At 39.2% G+C, this 16,256-nt stretch overlaps 1 protein-coding gene across 3 annotated transcripts in view; it reads left to right on the plus strand.

Moving 5' to 3' along the window:
- Positions 1-14,494, plus strand: part of micu3a (mitochondrial calcium uptake family, member 3a) — a 36,542-nt gene extending 22,048 nt beyond the window's left edge. The window contains exons 8-13 of one of the 3 annotated variants that reach the window (XM_008291827.1): positions 8,565-8,659; positions 8,793-8,964; positions 10,196-10,304; positions 10,430-10,587; positions 11,997-12,061; positions 12,637-12,711. In XM_008291827.1, coding sequence (XP_008290049.1) covers positions 8,565-8,659; positions 8,793-8,964; positions 10,196-10,304; positions 10,430-10,587; positions 11,997-12,061; positions 12,637-12,643 — 606 coding nt within the window. In that variant the 3' untranslated portion in view covers positions 12,644-12,711. Of the gene's footprint in view, positions 1-1,175; positions 1,272-8,564; positions 8,660-8,792; positions 8,965-10,195; positions 10,305-10,429; positions 10,588-11,996; positions 12,066-12,636 lie in introns of those variants that run through there. The other 2 variants (XM_008291828.1, XM_008291826.1) reach the window with 2 other exon arrangements.
- The last annotated feature ends 1,762 nt before the right edge of the window (positions 14,495-16,256 follow it).

Below are 16,256 nucleotides of genomic sequence, written 5' to 3' on the forward strand. Positions count from 1 at the left end.
CCATAATTATAATAGCAAAAAAAGTTTGAGAGGTAAATCAGAGATGGTTGAGCAGAAGGCCCCTGATGATGTGACATGGAATAACTCAATGTCCTTTATGAAGATGGACGAGGACGTTTGCTGTCCAGTAACTGTTGGCTACCAGCCACTGGCCTCTATGTGACTATAAGCTTTCCTTCTCTCTCTCTCTCGTTCTCTTTGTCTCTCTCTCTCTCTCTCTCTCTCACACACACACACACACACACACACACACACACACACACACACAGTCTCCCTCTCTCTCTCTCTCTCTCTCTCACACACACACACACACACACACACACATGCACTCCTTGTCCTGTCAGTGTTGTGATGGATAGCTGCATTGTCACCGAGAAGTTAAGAGCGGTGCAGGGTCATGTTAAAATGGCTGCTGCTCTATTCTCCCTGGAGAGAAAGACGAGGTGGGTGGTCAGGAGCTGAGCACTGTGGTTAGCTTTTATCATGGTAGAATAGATACTAACAGAACCAGATGGTTTCTAAGTAGAGCTGCTTTAATATCGTAGGTTTAATTGAGGAAAGACGAAGGACTTCTTGTTTCAGAAACTGATTTGATATTATTGGTTTTTGTTCAAATTTTTCTCGCTGGCTCGGCACAAAGGCAAGGAAATGAAATAGTTTAGGGTTTTAGGTGCCTTATAGCAGCCTGGTCTTATGTTAAAAGTTAAAACATACCACAGAAGAGGGTTCAATTGTTTTTCTTCTTCTGTTTACATTCCCATTTTGTATGTTGTGTTTTGGGTAAATTCACAGTTGAATCAAAAAATTGTTAAATTAGTTTTGACGACAACAGTGTTAGTCAGGATCACAATTACAGGAAAACACTTATTATCTAACCAATTATGTTTACTCCGTTATTTGTTCTTTCTTGCTTGGCTGAGCAGGATGGACGGGGTTTCCCATGTTGGGGAGATTAGTGAGTGCCAGAATTATGTAAAGTCGTGCTTTTCACTTATGTATGTTTTTGTATGTGACACAGTTCGCTATATTTTGTATCATGTTCGAATTTAAATCAAACTTTTCCTGAATATGTTTGTATCTAATGACAACTGGTAGAGTGAATATTGGAAGTTTGCTTTGTGAAGTGGTTGAGTTGGAGGTGAACTGACCTTGGCCCTGCTTGACCACTCCTACAGGTGCTAAAAAAAGACAGTCAGGAGTTTGTGGCGCGGAGTTACTGGGACGTTTTGAGGCGAAGCGCCAGTCAAGTCCTCTTTTCTGACCTGGCGGAGGTACACAGACCCAACCGTCCTCTGTCCCTTCATCCCTCCATTCTTCATCCTTCACTCTTTCTGTAGTAGTGTCTAGTTAAAACCGATCCCCCATAGGTTCACAGCGATAGCTGCATCAAGCTCAGCCAGAATAAGACTGGATATGTTGAACTTCAGCTAATTGAATCTTGACTCATGAGCATGGCAGCCGTAATCTCAGATCTTGGTCTATTATTTTTTTTTAAAGCTTGTCTTAAAAGAAAAGAAAGAATAAAGACGTCTTTCAATATGGGCTTTTTGTAAAAAGCTATGGTCACCCTAACTTACATTCTGGTTTGGCTTGATACTGATGATGTACGTAGTTACTTGTCATAATCCTTCACAACATTCCTCTTTTTGTTCCACACCATTCTCCTTTGCACCTGTTCCTTTAGATAAATTGGTATCTCTCAGTAGATTGTAGAAAGTCAATCCATTCCTCTGTTTCCTTTTCCATGTAAAATCATTTCTGTTTGGATGAGCTCTGAAAAAAAAAAAAAAACACTCCTCACAGTCTCTCCAATATGCACATTTAATGTTGTAATTTAATTTGTGGTAAAAAAATCTTTCTTTCTTTACATGACATACTTTAAATTCATCTAAGATAATCTGAGCTTCATCCAAATGGTTGAAGTTTGTTTCCATCCCAACAAACTTCATTTTGTTGGTCATTTATTCTTCATGAACAAATATAATGATATTTTTTTCTTTATATTTGTTCCCGCTGATTATTAATTGAAAGAATTTTACCTTTTGTTTCGGTTTAGTGTATTGGGGTGACAGTACTGGTCCATTAATGTTAAATGACAGATACAATGCCTGTGTTCTATTAACCTGTTCTGTTTCTCACCTGCCTTCTGTCACTTGGTCTCTTCATTCTGCTTTGTATGTGTATCTGTGCCTTGTTATCTGTGCCGTGTTGTGGCTAATGTCGTAGCTTTGGTGTCAGATCGTTCTCACTTTACACCAAAAATGTTTAACGATGCTGATGTAATGATAAGAAGGTTCACCGCAGAGCACATACAAAAAGACTGATCATTACAGCACCGCATGATCATCCTGAATCACGTAGTAGAGTTCACAAGTTATACAGACTACAGCAGTTTACGTCTAAATTACAAAAATGTAAACTCTAAAATTAAATATATCACTCACTTCAGGACATTTATACCTTCACATAACCCTCAGTACTTTCTATTTCCAAGATCTTAAAGGATAGTTATTGTGCATTCAAGTAATTTTGGACATAATTAACTGCAAAACAAGACTTTATTAATTTGCAATAAACAGAAAGTACCGCTGTGGCTGATGGAAAAGTTGTTAGTTCTGCCTATATTATAACCACAGTATCAGGAGAGTAGTAGACAAATGCTACAAATCTAAATGAAGTTTGAGGTTATTATAAATTACTCAGTACAGATTATGAATGTTTGTTAAAAAAAACTGACGACAGTCCATCTAATAATTGTCGAGACAGCTCACTAAAAAACCTTAATGCCAACATTATGGTGATGCTAGAGGAACATCAGATGGCTTTATGATCTCAGGCCCAACAATAATTACATTTCATTGAAGTCCATGTTGATGAGATATTTTAGTCTGGACCAACGTGGTGGACTGACCGATCAGCAGCTCAGCATTTCCATCCTTTGAGTCATGTTGCTAGCATGAGTAGATATTTGTTAACCCTCAGAACCCCAATCTCGGCACTTTCATGCCATTTTTTTTGCTGCTGTAAGATTTTTTCTCACTGTGGGTTCATTTTTCAATTTAGGTCCTGCACCTCTATAAAAAACATAACAGCACAACCATGATTATAGCTGGTAGGAACTCAAAAAGGCCTCCTGGAAACAGAAAGATTTAAATTTGAATTTCTTAGATTATTTAACAAAAATAGAATAAACCTGGAATCAGTATTTACAACATTTTTTCAGCTGAAAAGTCCCTGAAATTTTATCATGTGACTGTTGCTCCCAACTGAGTCACTAATGGCTTCACGGTTGCACAGAGGAGCGCAGATTTTTTTAAAAGAAATTTTAGATAATCTGGTTAATGCTAGTGGCTTAGCTAGTAGAATAATATGCTTTTGATGAACTATCACAATTTTCAGCTTTAATTTGGTTTAGTTTTCCAGCAAAAATACCTTTTACAGTTGAGGAATTCAAGGACCATTGGAAAATTGAAAATCTGTCAATTCTTTCTGTTTGTAGCTCTGATAAATTGTGTAATTTATGTGTTTGTTTTTTAAAAAAAAGAAAAAAGTAACATACCTTTTAAACCCACTGGTGTTTTCTGGGGTTCAGAGGGTTGAACACAAACAGACAAACAGGGCTAAAATCACAACACTTTTGCACCATTAATAAATCTGTTTTGGCGAGTTGTGCCTCATAGAATAGTCATAGTCCCGTCTGTCTTTTTACTGATTTCTTTATGTGCGACTCAAGTTGTCTCTCTGACAACACAAGGAGAAGGTGAACACTGGTAATGATTAATAACAGCTAACACAGCGCTAACAGGCTAGCTGACTAATGACAGGCTGTGTGCTGTGGTGGCAGCGGAAGCTGAGGTTGAAGTAATGACAGTGGAGCATAATGGGTCTGACCTTGTATTTACACCGAGCAGCCTTTCATCTGCAGGGATGCAAGACGGATAAACCAGACAAATCAGACAGACGGAGAGAGCAGTAAGGGAAATGAAGAGGGATATCAAAGTTATAAGTGATTAGAAACTTATAAGATGAAATTAATTGCACAAAAAGGTGAAACAGGGCACACAAACACAGGTAAAGGTGTGAATTTAAGAGTTGTAACAAGTCTATAAACACACCTGATAAGATGAGTGAATAACCGGTGAGTGAAGACAAAAAGGAAAAGATAAAATCAGAGTCAACAAACAGGTGAGAGAGGCCCAAAGAGGATGACACAGGTCAGCAGACAGAAGAAATGCTGGGGAACAAAGTGGGTGAGAAGAAAAAAGGTTCGGGAAGTACATTTAGGGGAAAAGAAAGGAGCAGGTTGTATTTAGAGTAAGATGTATTTACTCAACAGATTAGTCACCATTATACCTCTTTGCTTTTGTCTGGAGAAGGAGGGACTGACTGACAGGCAGAGAAGGAGGGAGGATAGGAAAGAGCAAATCACCTCGATGTTTGTCAGGTGAAGGAGGTACTGACGGGTAGCATGAGGAGAAAGGAAATCAGAGTAATCAGAGCAGGGGCAGGATAAGAGAGGGGAGAAGTGATAAGAAAAAAAGACAAGGCGGGAGATAAAGGTTGCACGCTGAAAAACGAGCAGGTCGTGAGAAGTGGAAGGAGGGTGGCACTGTTTTTAACCCCGGAAGGTGTGACTGACTGACAGTGTGACTGACTTGACTAAAGACCGACAATGAGCTCTTCCTCCCGAGTGTTACTCACCCATAGGGAGGGTGAGGAAGAACGTTTAGCGTTTACATCAGTAATTACTGTTTTTACCTTCAGCTTCATGATCAAAGACTGCTGAAGCTCAAAAAAAACACACACACACAGATGGACAAATAGATGAATGCATACACCAGGTGTTGGCTCGTGCCTTGTGGGCGTGGTAACCATTACGTTGTCATGGGAATGATGAGCTCACACCAGTGCTGCCACACTTCCAGGAACGATAAGCTTGTTATGATCAGTTGGGCATTACGTCTAGCTGAGGTCAGACTGATTTGGCTTTTTGAAGGAAGAAAAAAAAAAAAAGAAGCTTTTTTGACTGACTTGCACGGACACATTTGCTTTAGTTAGACATGCAAAATAAAAAAATATATAGTTAGCTTATGAATAAAAACATTTATTAGCTCTAATATAGTAGGGGCTGACGCTGCTGATGTACAGCTCTGTTTTTACTACAACATCCAGTGTTTGACAGTTTTTGGATGTCAGCTTGTTGTATAATAAATTACTACTTGGATTGGAGGTATCGCTCATCACAATAAATCCACAAACAATTATTACCTGACTATGCCATTTGCCACTTTATGTTTTGGTAACTTTAGTGTTTTGGTGTTATGCAACTTGTTTTGGCATCATCAGATTGCCAGTTTCTGGGAAAATACTCCAGCTCATGCACTGACCTTTACCAGCCCAGCACCAAAGGGCAAATAGACATTTAGCTCCTACTTAGTGCAGCACTCAGCAGCTAACAAGAAATATGACCGGAATCGAGATAAAAGAAGAGGGAATATTAGATGTACTTTTGCTGGGTGGGTACAAACATTACTCCAAATGTATGATAATAGGTTCATCATGAAAACTTTGTAATTTAAAATACATCAGTTTTGGGTTTGTTCCTCTGCTGCTGCCACCATGTGGTCAAAAATTAATTTGTGCAGCTTTAAGTATGATTTTGGACCTTCTGATAGTAATCATATGGAAAGATTAGACAAATCAGACCACCTCTAGTTGCTTTACATCCAAACCTCAAGAATTTCTCGTTCTAGTTCCAGTTAATGTAGGTTTTCGCTTTGAACTCCAGGCCTCACTCACTTTTTTTTTTTTTTTTATCATGTTGAGCCATCGTACATTGAAACATCCTCATCATTTTTAAATTACACGAAATTAGTACAAAAAAAATGAACTCTTCTGTGCAACAGTGATTAGAAATCCATCAGTCATTATGAATTCCTTAATCACACATTTACATTTTACCAAAGATGCGTGAGATTGTTTTTGTTCTATTAAGAGCAAAACAAGACAAATAGAAAATGAAAGCTGAGGGAAATCCACATAGGAGAGAAGAGAGGCAGAGACACACCACCTGGATGCTGTCTACATGTATGAACCGCCCATGTGTCATAAAGACATCAGTAATGCGTCAGTAAAAAGATAAAAGAGCAAAAGTATTTTTGTCCTGTTTGTCCGTAATCAGAGGCTTAATGAAAAGACCCTCGAGTAAGTGAGACACGGAAAACAAGACGCTGAAATGATAAGTCTGTAACTGTTTCAGTTTGTGTTTACATGAAGGACCTCCTCCGTCGGCTCTAATCAAAGACTGAAAGACCAGACGGCAGAGTGAATCAGAAACAGACTAAATATTGGCAGTCAGTCACTAATGTTAGTGGTCCTAAACAACAACTACATGTAACGTTGGTTTCTCAGAAGACATTTTTATCCAGTGAGTTACCAATTAGCATCTGTTAGATGTATCTGGGCATGTTTGGAATCTAGTTAGTGGTTTAACACCTCACAGTTAGTGTGCACTGATAGCCAGAAAAAGCCAAAAACCTCAACCTATTATCTGATGTCAAGGATTAACTTAAGGCAGTGGAGTTTTTAAGGTAATAATTGTCCATTTCAGTAGTTTCCTACCTTGGAAAGATATGATTGAGTCGAGCATTTGTTGTGTCATAAAATGTTTTATTGACCATTTACGTTTGCATTTTTAATGTATATCACTACACAGACTTACTTGTATTGTTATATATTTCATTAATTTACCTTTATAATAGAAAATATCCTGTGTTTGAGTTTATTGTAGCTTGTCTTTACTTCAGCTTTACACAGCACCTATTTAGTTTTCACCCTTATCAATAGGTCTCTTTCCATATCATAGACATTTGCTCATTTCTGACTAAATGTTTACACAATGTGTCACACCAACCAAGCATATCAAAAATGACAACTTCTTGACTCCTTTTTTCTTATGTAAACCTGTGTCATCTTGTTTGACATTTTCTTCTTGTCCCACATTGGATTTTAGGATTTTACCCTTGAGGTAGAACCACGAATGGCATCGTGGTGATGATATTTATGATGATGATGATGATGATGGAAATGGCATTAATGCTCCTCCTCCTTAGAAGGACATGAGATTTCAGTCAAGCTGATGTCTGCATATTCTTCAGCATGGCCAAGGACTGGATGTGGGGGTTGGCTGGGTGGGGCATGGCAGGCAGTGAAAGAAAAAAAAAAAAAAGAAACGATGGGCTTTTAAAGTGTTCTCCTTTTTTGCCCTGATGCTGGCTGAGTAATATCTGGAACTGCTCCAAAGCACGGTCACCTTTTTCTGTGATCGATACATGCATGTTAGCGAGCATAAACACAGGCAAATAGCGAACGACATGCTGAGGCACAGTTTTCTTAAAGGCTCAAAAACTTATCCATGTCACCTTTTTCTTTAAAGGGATTAGGAAAGTGTTAACAAGCAGTTAATAGCATCAGCAAACAGAACAATCTGCCTAAAGCCCCCCCCCGAATGGTTTTCAGGTGACCAAGAGGGAACACAGATTAGCAAACTAATGAGGAAGAATAGAAGGATATGTAAACACAAAACAGAAAACAAACAAAGGAAGCAAAGGTGACAGCCGAGATTCTCATCTGTTGACGGAAAAAGGTGGAATCGGCTCACGGATTCCCTGCATTTGTGCTTGTGTGGGTTTTTGTTCAGGGCTGCTGTTTGTGAATTGAGGTTCTATGAAGGTGTGTCGATGTGGCATTTGCAAAGAAACGCATGGGATGTGGTGGCTTCAATGTGTCTATGTGTGTTTGGCAGCTCAGTGTTGTGTGTTTGTCTGTGTCACGCTTAGTTGTTCTTCCACAAGTGTTTTCTCCTCCTCTTGCCTCGTGTTCGTCTCTCTCTGTATTGTACTCTACCTGTTCACTGTGTTCCTCGATTCTACTCACCCCAACTCTCCATTGTGTCAATGAATGTAGGCATGACTCTGTTTTTTATTGTGTCTCTGTGTCTTTATTTGGGCTGCTACCCGAGCACTCGTCATGTCCTCACCAGTCTGTGTCTCATGCTGCTGCAGCAACACTCCTCACCAGTCTAGACTGCATAGAGGAACAATTCCTCCATACCAATGATTTGATTTCCTTACTTTGCTCCCCGAAACCATTGATGAGGATGATCTTGATTGTTAGAATTAAAAAGGACAGAAACTTTTCTGTTATTAGAATTCATAGCAACAGAAACATTTCTGTTCATTTCCTAACCCCAGGTGTTTATTTGCTTGTTATTTCTTTTCTTCACATGCTTCATCTAACTGAAATTCATCTTTAGCGTTGCATTTTGCTGCCTAGACTGGTACGTTTGATGTCATGATGGCCGCTGACTGTTTGTCTGAGCTTATTTCTCTGATCGTCGTTGTGCACACGTGCGGCAGAAACCCGCTCCCTGCTAGCCTGGCTCAGCGGTGGCCATGTTGGATTAATGATGGACTCGTCCTGCCCACTGCTTCTCCTCCACCCACAATGCTTGAGCTTCATCGATTAGCTATTGATCGTCTCTCTTGTTCCTCCCTCTGTGATAGCGAGCAGATGAGACCATCACAATTGACACCACGCTATTGGTCCATTTCTTTGGGAAGAAAGGAAAGGCAGAGCTTACCTTTGATGACTTCTACAGGTACGAGAAATAAGTAGTGGACCGTGCCAAATGTGCGCTAATGCTACCAATCTTACCAGCATCACAGAACTGCAACATCTTTTGTTAACTAAGTTTCTCTTTTTCTCCTCATCCCCGTTTTTCCTGCTTTCAGATTTATGGATAACCTGCAGACGGAGGTGCTGGAAATCGAGTTTTTGACTTACTCGAAAGGGATGACCATCATCAGCGAGGAAGATTTTGCCAAAATCCTGCTGCGCTTCACTAACGTGGAGAACATCAGCGCCTACCTGGAGAATGTCCGCCAGTGTATACCTGATGAAAAGGTACAGTTCAGACACGCACAAAATTATTCACTGCGAAAGGAACACAGGGACATCGGTTCACCTGATCCTTGGTTAGATAACATCAGATAGGTTTCCTGATCTGTATCCATCTGTTTCATTTCTCCTTCTTCCTTCTATGGATGCTCCTACCCTCAAGTCATCTAGAGCACCTGTAATTTCCCATCGTTGTCTCTGCCTGAGGCTGTTGTGACTTTCCACACATCAGCGCTCCACTGCTTCACTTGACCTCACACACACACACACACACACACAAACACACACGTTTGACTGCACTTTCAGCTACATGTGAATGTCTGTATATCAATCTATCTGTCTAGCTGTCTAACTATGCTACCCAGCTACACTTTGGCATGTAGTCCTTATGCAACCCAACTCTATTTCTGTCCCTCCCTTCTTTCCTTTTCATGCTGTGGAAGAAGCAGGAGGTTGGTCTCTGCCTCGTTCAATACACAACCTGCAGTTACAATCTGTCAGTCTATCCTGCTATTTTGTTAATTTTGCCATCTTCTTCGTTTCTCCCTTTGAGGGATTTTTAGTTTAAAATACACAGAAAACGTGTGTATTTTAATTTGCATCTGCTCGTGCGAATACGCAAAACCGCATTTCTTTATTTGCTTAAACATGTGGATTTTATTTATTGTGCAACATTGTATTTATTTATCTGCTATAGGTTTGAACTGGATTCACAGAAAACGCATGTGGCACTGTGCACAACCTTGGAATTTGCTCACATGGGTTTTGAATGTACAGTATCCTTATTTAGAAAAAACAATAATGCTCAGGTGGTTTTGGCCTCGTTGTTACATCTTCAATACACAATCCGATGCCATCTGAACAGCCAGCGATGGCTTGAATGGTTTTAGCATTAATGCTGTATGCAGCTGCTTTCAGGTTATGAAACACTGCAAGAAGGCTGCTCTTTACATTTTCCATGTCATGCCCACACAGCCCTGCCGTTAATGACTCCTTATGTCATTAACAGGGGAATTTCATGAGATCTCTTGGTTACTGATTGACAGCATGAGGTTTTTAATCTTTTCAGCCAACAGAATGGATGTGCATCAAGGAATGTGTGCACGTCAAGCCCCTTTGGAGTCTTGCTCTGAAATACTCATAATTCTCATTTTCAAGCTTCTTTCTCTCCAGAGAAGGTCATTTTCTTCTCCCCTTTGGTTGTTTGCCTCACACATGGTTTCTCCTCATGTTTCAGGGAATCACATTTGATGAGTTCAGATCCTTCTTCCAGTTTCTCAACAACCTCGAAGACTTTGCCATCGCCATGCAGATGTACAATTTTGCTTCACGTTCCATTGGACAAGGTAGATATGATTGTTTTTAGCTGGAGCTGCAGGCAGTGAAGTTCTCTGCTTACGCTCATCTTCAAGCCTTGTCTGCACCAATTAGACCAAATAATCTGAATAGGTTTTACTTTGTGTCCTACCAGATGAGTTTGCAAGAGCAGTGTATGTGGCCACGGGGCTCAAGCTGACGCGTCACCTTGTTCACACCATCTTCAAGATATTTGACGTCGATCACGATGACCAGCTCTCGTACAAGGAGTTCATCGGCATCATGAAGGACCGGCTGCACAGGGGAGCCAGGGTGAGGAACTTGCTGCTAGCTGAGAAAAAAGTGCTAAATCACAGCCCATCACAGCCGCGAGAACATCAGGAAAGAGTGAGATTTTATTGAACCACTGTTGTGAAATATACTTCCCTTCACCTAAAGGTCAGAGGTCAAGTCTGGAACACCTACATAATGATGGTTTTTGGATTTAAATTTAGTGTGCGGGGCTGGGGGTGGCCTTAATGTTTTGCCTCATCGGTTTAAAATCCAAGACATCCAGCATTACCCTGAAAACTTTGTGCGTGAAGGTAAATTATGAAAAGGAATTTGAGTTATCATTCTGAATAAGGTTATCCTCTCACATCTTTGTAATGTCTCCAGTGTAATAAATCAAGGAGTCTCACATTGTGAAACATAAACAAAAGCTTTGTAATTCTGAAACGAGCATAATAAAGGCTACAACAGTTTAAAATGATAGGCTTTCTCAAACAGCTAACAAGCATCTAGTTTAGCTTTAGCTTTAATGCCGTACTTTTGTGTCACAGGTAGACAAATTGGAAAAAAGAAAAATATTGTCTTGGTTTTGTTGCGCAAGCTATGTTAATTCAAACCCAGGTGATCCCAGTATCTTTAGCAACAACTGCCCATCCCTTAAAATTATTATTTTCACCTATTGTCAAACAACAAAAGCTAGTATTGCAGTTCTGCCACTGCAAGTTAACTCAAATATTTACAGCAAATGAAAATATATATCAAAATTACTTGAACGAAAAAGATATTTGGAACATATTGTATTTAGCGTGTACACAGGAATCTTCAAAAACTGCGTGGGGTAGACGAAAGCGTATTCAAATTGTAAAAAGTCTGAGAAGGACCTCTTTGTAAATGGCAGGAATGTCAAACATCTTAAATATTTACAAGGTTGTGGAGTTGTTCAGGGATTAGATTCGCAATGAATGAGCCGTGTAGACTGACAGCTTTTTCTTATCGCTGCCTCAAAGTGACGAAAAACTCTCGACTGAACTGGAAATCACCCTCAGTGACATTATGGTGCCGTCTCCAAAGGCCACACTGCCCTCCAGTGGTGTAGTTTGATAAAATCTGGCAAATCAGAGGCTCATTTTTCTGAAACAAATAACAGGAAATGTGATGCGGTTCCAAGCTTAACATTTGCCTGATATGCTGCAGATTTCACTAACACTGCACAACAGCAGATCTAGCTCCTTGTGCGTCCTTTGATGGCTTCACAGTCTTGGCTTTTTAACAATGTTCTCTTCTTCCATATCTCTCTCTTTCTCTCCGTCTCCCTGTGCTGTGCTTCATTTTTGAATCTACTCTCTAACCAACACCTTCTTCTCAATTCCTATCCATTGTCCCACACTCTCATGCCTTCTGCCTTACTCATTTTCCTCACTCGCCTCGATGGCTGTCCACTGACATCTCAGGGCTATAAAGCTGTGGAGCGCGCCACCTCCTTTAAATCCTGCCTGAAGAAGGAGCTGGCAAGCAGATAAGTATCACTAAGAACTATAATAATAAACAACAAAATAAGTTAATGAAGTTTGTTAGCCTTTGTTTTGCTACCATATTTTAGGTCCAGGCTGCAATTTTTTTGTAATTGAAAATGTGTAAATCCTGTATTTGGAATTGAGATTCAATCTAGTAGTATTGCTTCTACTACAATGCGTCAATGGGTTTTCATAATATACACACACAATATGTTAAGAGGTCACATTATACAGTCACAGCAGCTGTTACATAAACTTCCTGTGAACTAGCAACATTTAAATTCACTATATTGTGTACCCAACAGCTGGTTCCTGAATGTCTTAACTTTGGAGAATCCAGAATGAGTTCCAATAGGATCAAAATAGTCATTATTATTATTAAAATTTTGTAATTTTTAAATCATTTTACTCCACTTGAGTGCTTTTAACCATTAAAAGGATGAGATAAAAGCATCAGTTACGTAGCACCAGTAACTGTAGTCACTGTGTCTTATAATATGTAGGTAATATGTTCACTATGGAAGCTGAAATGAACTGAGTTTTTGACATGTACTGCCTCCCATTGCTCTGTGTTTACCAGGTGAAGGGCCAACAGCACGCCTCCTTCTCCAGCTGTGTTCGCTCTGAGGCCAGGAGACAACTTCACCAGCTGCGGAGGAGGTACCAGGAGAAGCCGTAGAGGACAGAGGAAAATTCTGCTGTGCTCCGACTTTATTCAGTCAGCGGTCGAGTTAGCAGCATTTGTTTTCAGCCACAAAATCTTCCATTGACTACCAAGTCAGATAATAACTAAAAGCATGACTGTGCCACACCGGACTGATGCTGTCAATACTTATAATAAGCAACATCATTCCTTTTTCTGGTTGCTTTTTTCCCCCCCAGACATCTATTTTGATTTGATATCAGTGATTCAGAGTGTGAGTTGTAACTGAAAGAGCACAAGAACTATGAATTAAATTCGAGGTCATATTATCCATGTAAAATTAACAACAATAATTTAAAAATAAAATCTGCAAAAGACTAAACTAGCAGAATGGATTGAAGATATTGTAAATATGTATTGTCCTCACCTTATTTTAATTATACCAGCGTGTTTCCTCTTACATTTTCTTCCATACCATCTATCCACCTGCTTGTTATTGCACTGAGAGAGTATATAAACACTACCGCTACAGTTATAAATGCAATATTATCCTCATATTACAGCAGCACTTGAGATGTCTTTGGGTTGGATGTGACAACATACAGTTGGAATGACAAAGGAAGAGTTCTTTTATGTTAACATTCAATATTTTATGTGACTGAATCCTTCATGTCTTAACCTGTTTTGTGTTTGAAAGGCTTAGGTGCATGTACCTCATAGATACCCACATCGGTGCCTTCTATCCATTCCCCTTGTCATCCGGAAACCTGTCACAGTAACCCAGACTTTTGAAGCAGTTAATTAACACTGTGTAGCTGTTAGCAGCAACAGAATGGCCAAACGTGTGCAATTATTACTTTATTTGTGTTATATGTGATTAGTATTACCCAGAGGCATTGCTGAATGTTGGGTAAACCGGGATAAGACGCCTCCCTTAAGAACAATGTCTGTTTGCTTTTCAAATATATATATATATATATTGAATTTCAATATTTACACAGGAAGTATGCTGAAGTAAACACATTTTGAGGGTAATTACATCATACCAGACTATAACTTCATTCTAAACCATTAAAAAATCCTGGAAAAGGCGGCATCTTCCTTGGGTCAAGGGGATAATGCAAGCTTATTTATATGCAAGACTAACTTTATTGTGAAATGTTGATGTGACTCTTATTTTAACTGCAATATAAATGTTTGACATATATAGACATATATAAAAATGGTTTTGTTGTTGGCTGTTAATTTAGAAATTCTAGGCTTAGGACAGAAGCTATGACTTTTATTATAATCTGTATTACTATTGAAATTCCTGACTTAACAATGTCAGGTCACCGGGGATGCTTTGCCTACAGTAGAAAGAAATTCTTTTGGAGGAAAAGCATCCCCGTAAAAGCATTTTTAATCTTTTTGTTCATTTGTTTTGTTCAAACTAGTAGATAAGTTTGACTGTCGTGTGAACAGTACAAGGATTTCAGTGCTTTTCAAAAGATCAGCAAGGCCACTGTCATCAAAAAACCTGAAATGAAAAATGTGCTGTATATAGTGGTAAGGAGAGTGAAATGTTGGGGGGTTGTTACCCCCAGTTTACCCACATTTTTAGATGCCATGGTGTAAAATATGGGAAATAATTTGAATATATTGAAATGGAAAAAGTCTTGATGTTTTCGGGATGCTGAAGTTATTTGTCATAATGTGATTTATTGTCACATTTGCAATAATCACGTGTTTGTCCCATCAGCGGATCTGGTGAATGAATTTTCATGCATGAATAAACTATTTTAGGAAAAGATGCGGAATCGGTGGTATTTATTGAGCATGCGCAATGAAACGCTTTACGTCAGCAGCTGCTAATTGAGGAGATGCACCCGTTTCACTCGAATTTGTTGGTATGAAACCTTAATATTGCCGTGAAATACAACAAGGACGAACATTTTATAGCGGTAAGTAGTTTGTTTCAGTGTTGACACTAAGACCTGTTCAACTCATAAAATGTAGTTTTCCACTTTCCAAAACATGACTGCAGCTTCGAAATTGTGACTGAAACATTGTCATTGGCATCAAAAATAAAGTGATTTTATTCACGAGGGTCGTATTTCAAAGAACAAAGCCCAAAGAAAAGTTGCAAAAGAGATCTTTTATTTATTTGATCTGTAAAGCCCATTTTAAATCATGTTAGTCGCAGTATAAACAAGGATATTAGACATGCACATACAGCATACACATCAAAAACAATACTGCGATATTGCTTATATTCTAGGAGGACAACTATTTTTTTTTCACGAGTTATTGATTTGTTGAATATCAGAACATTTTGAAAACTGTTCACCAATGTTTCCCAAAAATCAAGATTACGTCCTCAAATGTCTCGTCTTGTCCACAACCCGACGATATGCTGTTTACGGTCATAGTTAGAGGAGGAAAGACACCAGAAAATAATCCGATATAAGAAGGTGGACACAGAGAATTTAGACAGTGTTTCTTAAAATAAATGAATAAAACACTCAGTTATCACCAATAGTATTAACCAATAGTTAATTTGATTTGGCCGTTGTGATTGTTTGATCCCGATAAAAGCATCTATAAACGTTTAGAAGCTGTTTGTTTTTCTTTTTTTTAAGCTAATTTTGATGTTTTCTAGATTGTGTGTGTCTGTTGCTTGTTGTTTTACTAGACGGGACCGGAAACCTTTAAAAACCGCACAACGAGGCGCTTCACGTGTTCGCGGAACTTTTCTTCTATACCGGCTTCCTGTCCGGAACTGTAAAGACGACGCACCGTGCAATATATATTTCGTATAAGAGCAACAAAAAAAAAAAAAAATGCTACAGCTGCTATCAAATGAGTCGTTTATTTATCTACATATTGTTCAGTCAAAGATCAACTTAAAGGCTCGCACAGGTTCTTTGAAAAGTGAATAAATAAACCCCGATGACGTACATGACTTCGAAAAGCATTGTGGGTGATTCGAAATTAAACTATCACAATAAAATAAACAGCTTTAGAAGCAGTTTAGACGTAAAGTGGTGTTATCGGTATTTTGCGCCTTTTGACACCTTCGGTATCCGGTTATTTTCGTAGTTGCAGACAACAAAATGAAACTCTGACTGAGAACGGTTGCTGTGCGAATGACCTCCTGACTTCAGCCTGTGTTTCGTTAAGACTATACTTTCAGGGATCATTTCTATAGTTCTTAACTTGAGAAATGTGTTTCTAAAGTGTTTGGTCTCGCCAACCACGATGATGAGACGTGATATTCCTTCCTGAGCGCGAAGCGGGCAGAGAATAATGATTCACTTCATACGTTCTTTGCCATTGATGACCGTTCTTTGCTTCCTCGAGGAGCATTGAGGGAGGGAATATGATCAGAGTGGTTGCCGCAAATTGTTTAAAGCAAGAATATCAGACTCTGACCTACGAGATTTTGGCCCCAAATGATTATTAAAGCTGCCCCTGGTATATTGTACAGCGCTTTCACCGCTAATACTACAAGTCCCATAATGCCTTGTTGTTGTTATGACACGTCAATCAGGACAGGAGCCAGAAACTCCCTG

The sequence above is a fragment of the Stegastes partitus genome, unplaced genomic scaffold (genome assembly GCF_000690725.1).
Source record: "Stegastes partitus isolate 25-593 unplaced genomic scaffold, Stegastes_partitus-1.0.2 Scaffold764, whole genome shotgun sequence".
Taxonomy (NCBI): Eukaryota; Metazoa; Chordata; class Actinopteri; family Pomacentridae; genus Stegastes; species Stegastes partitus.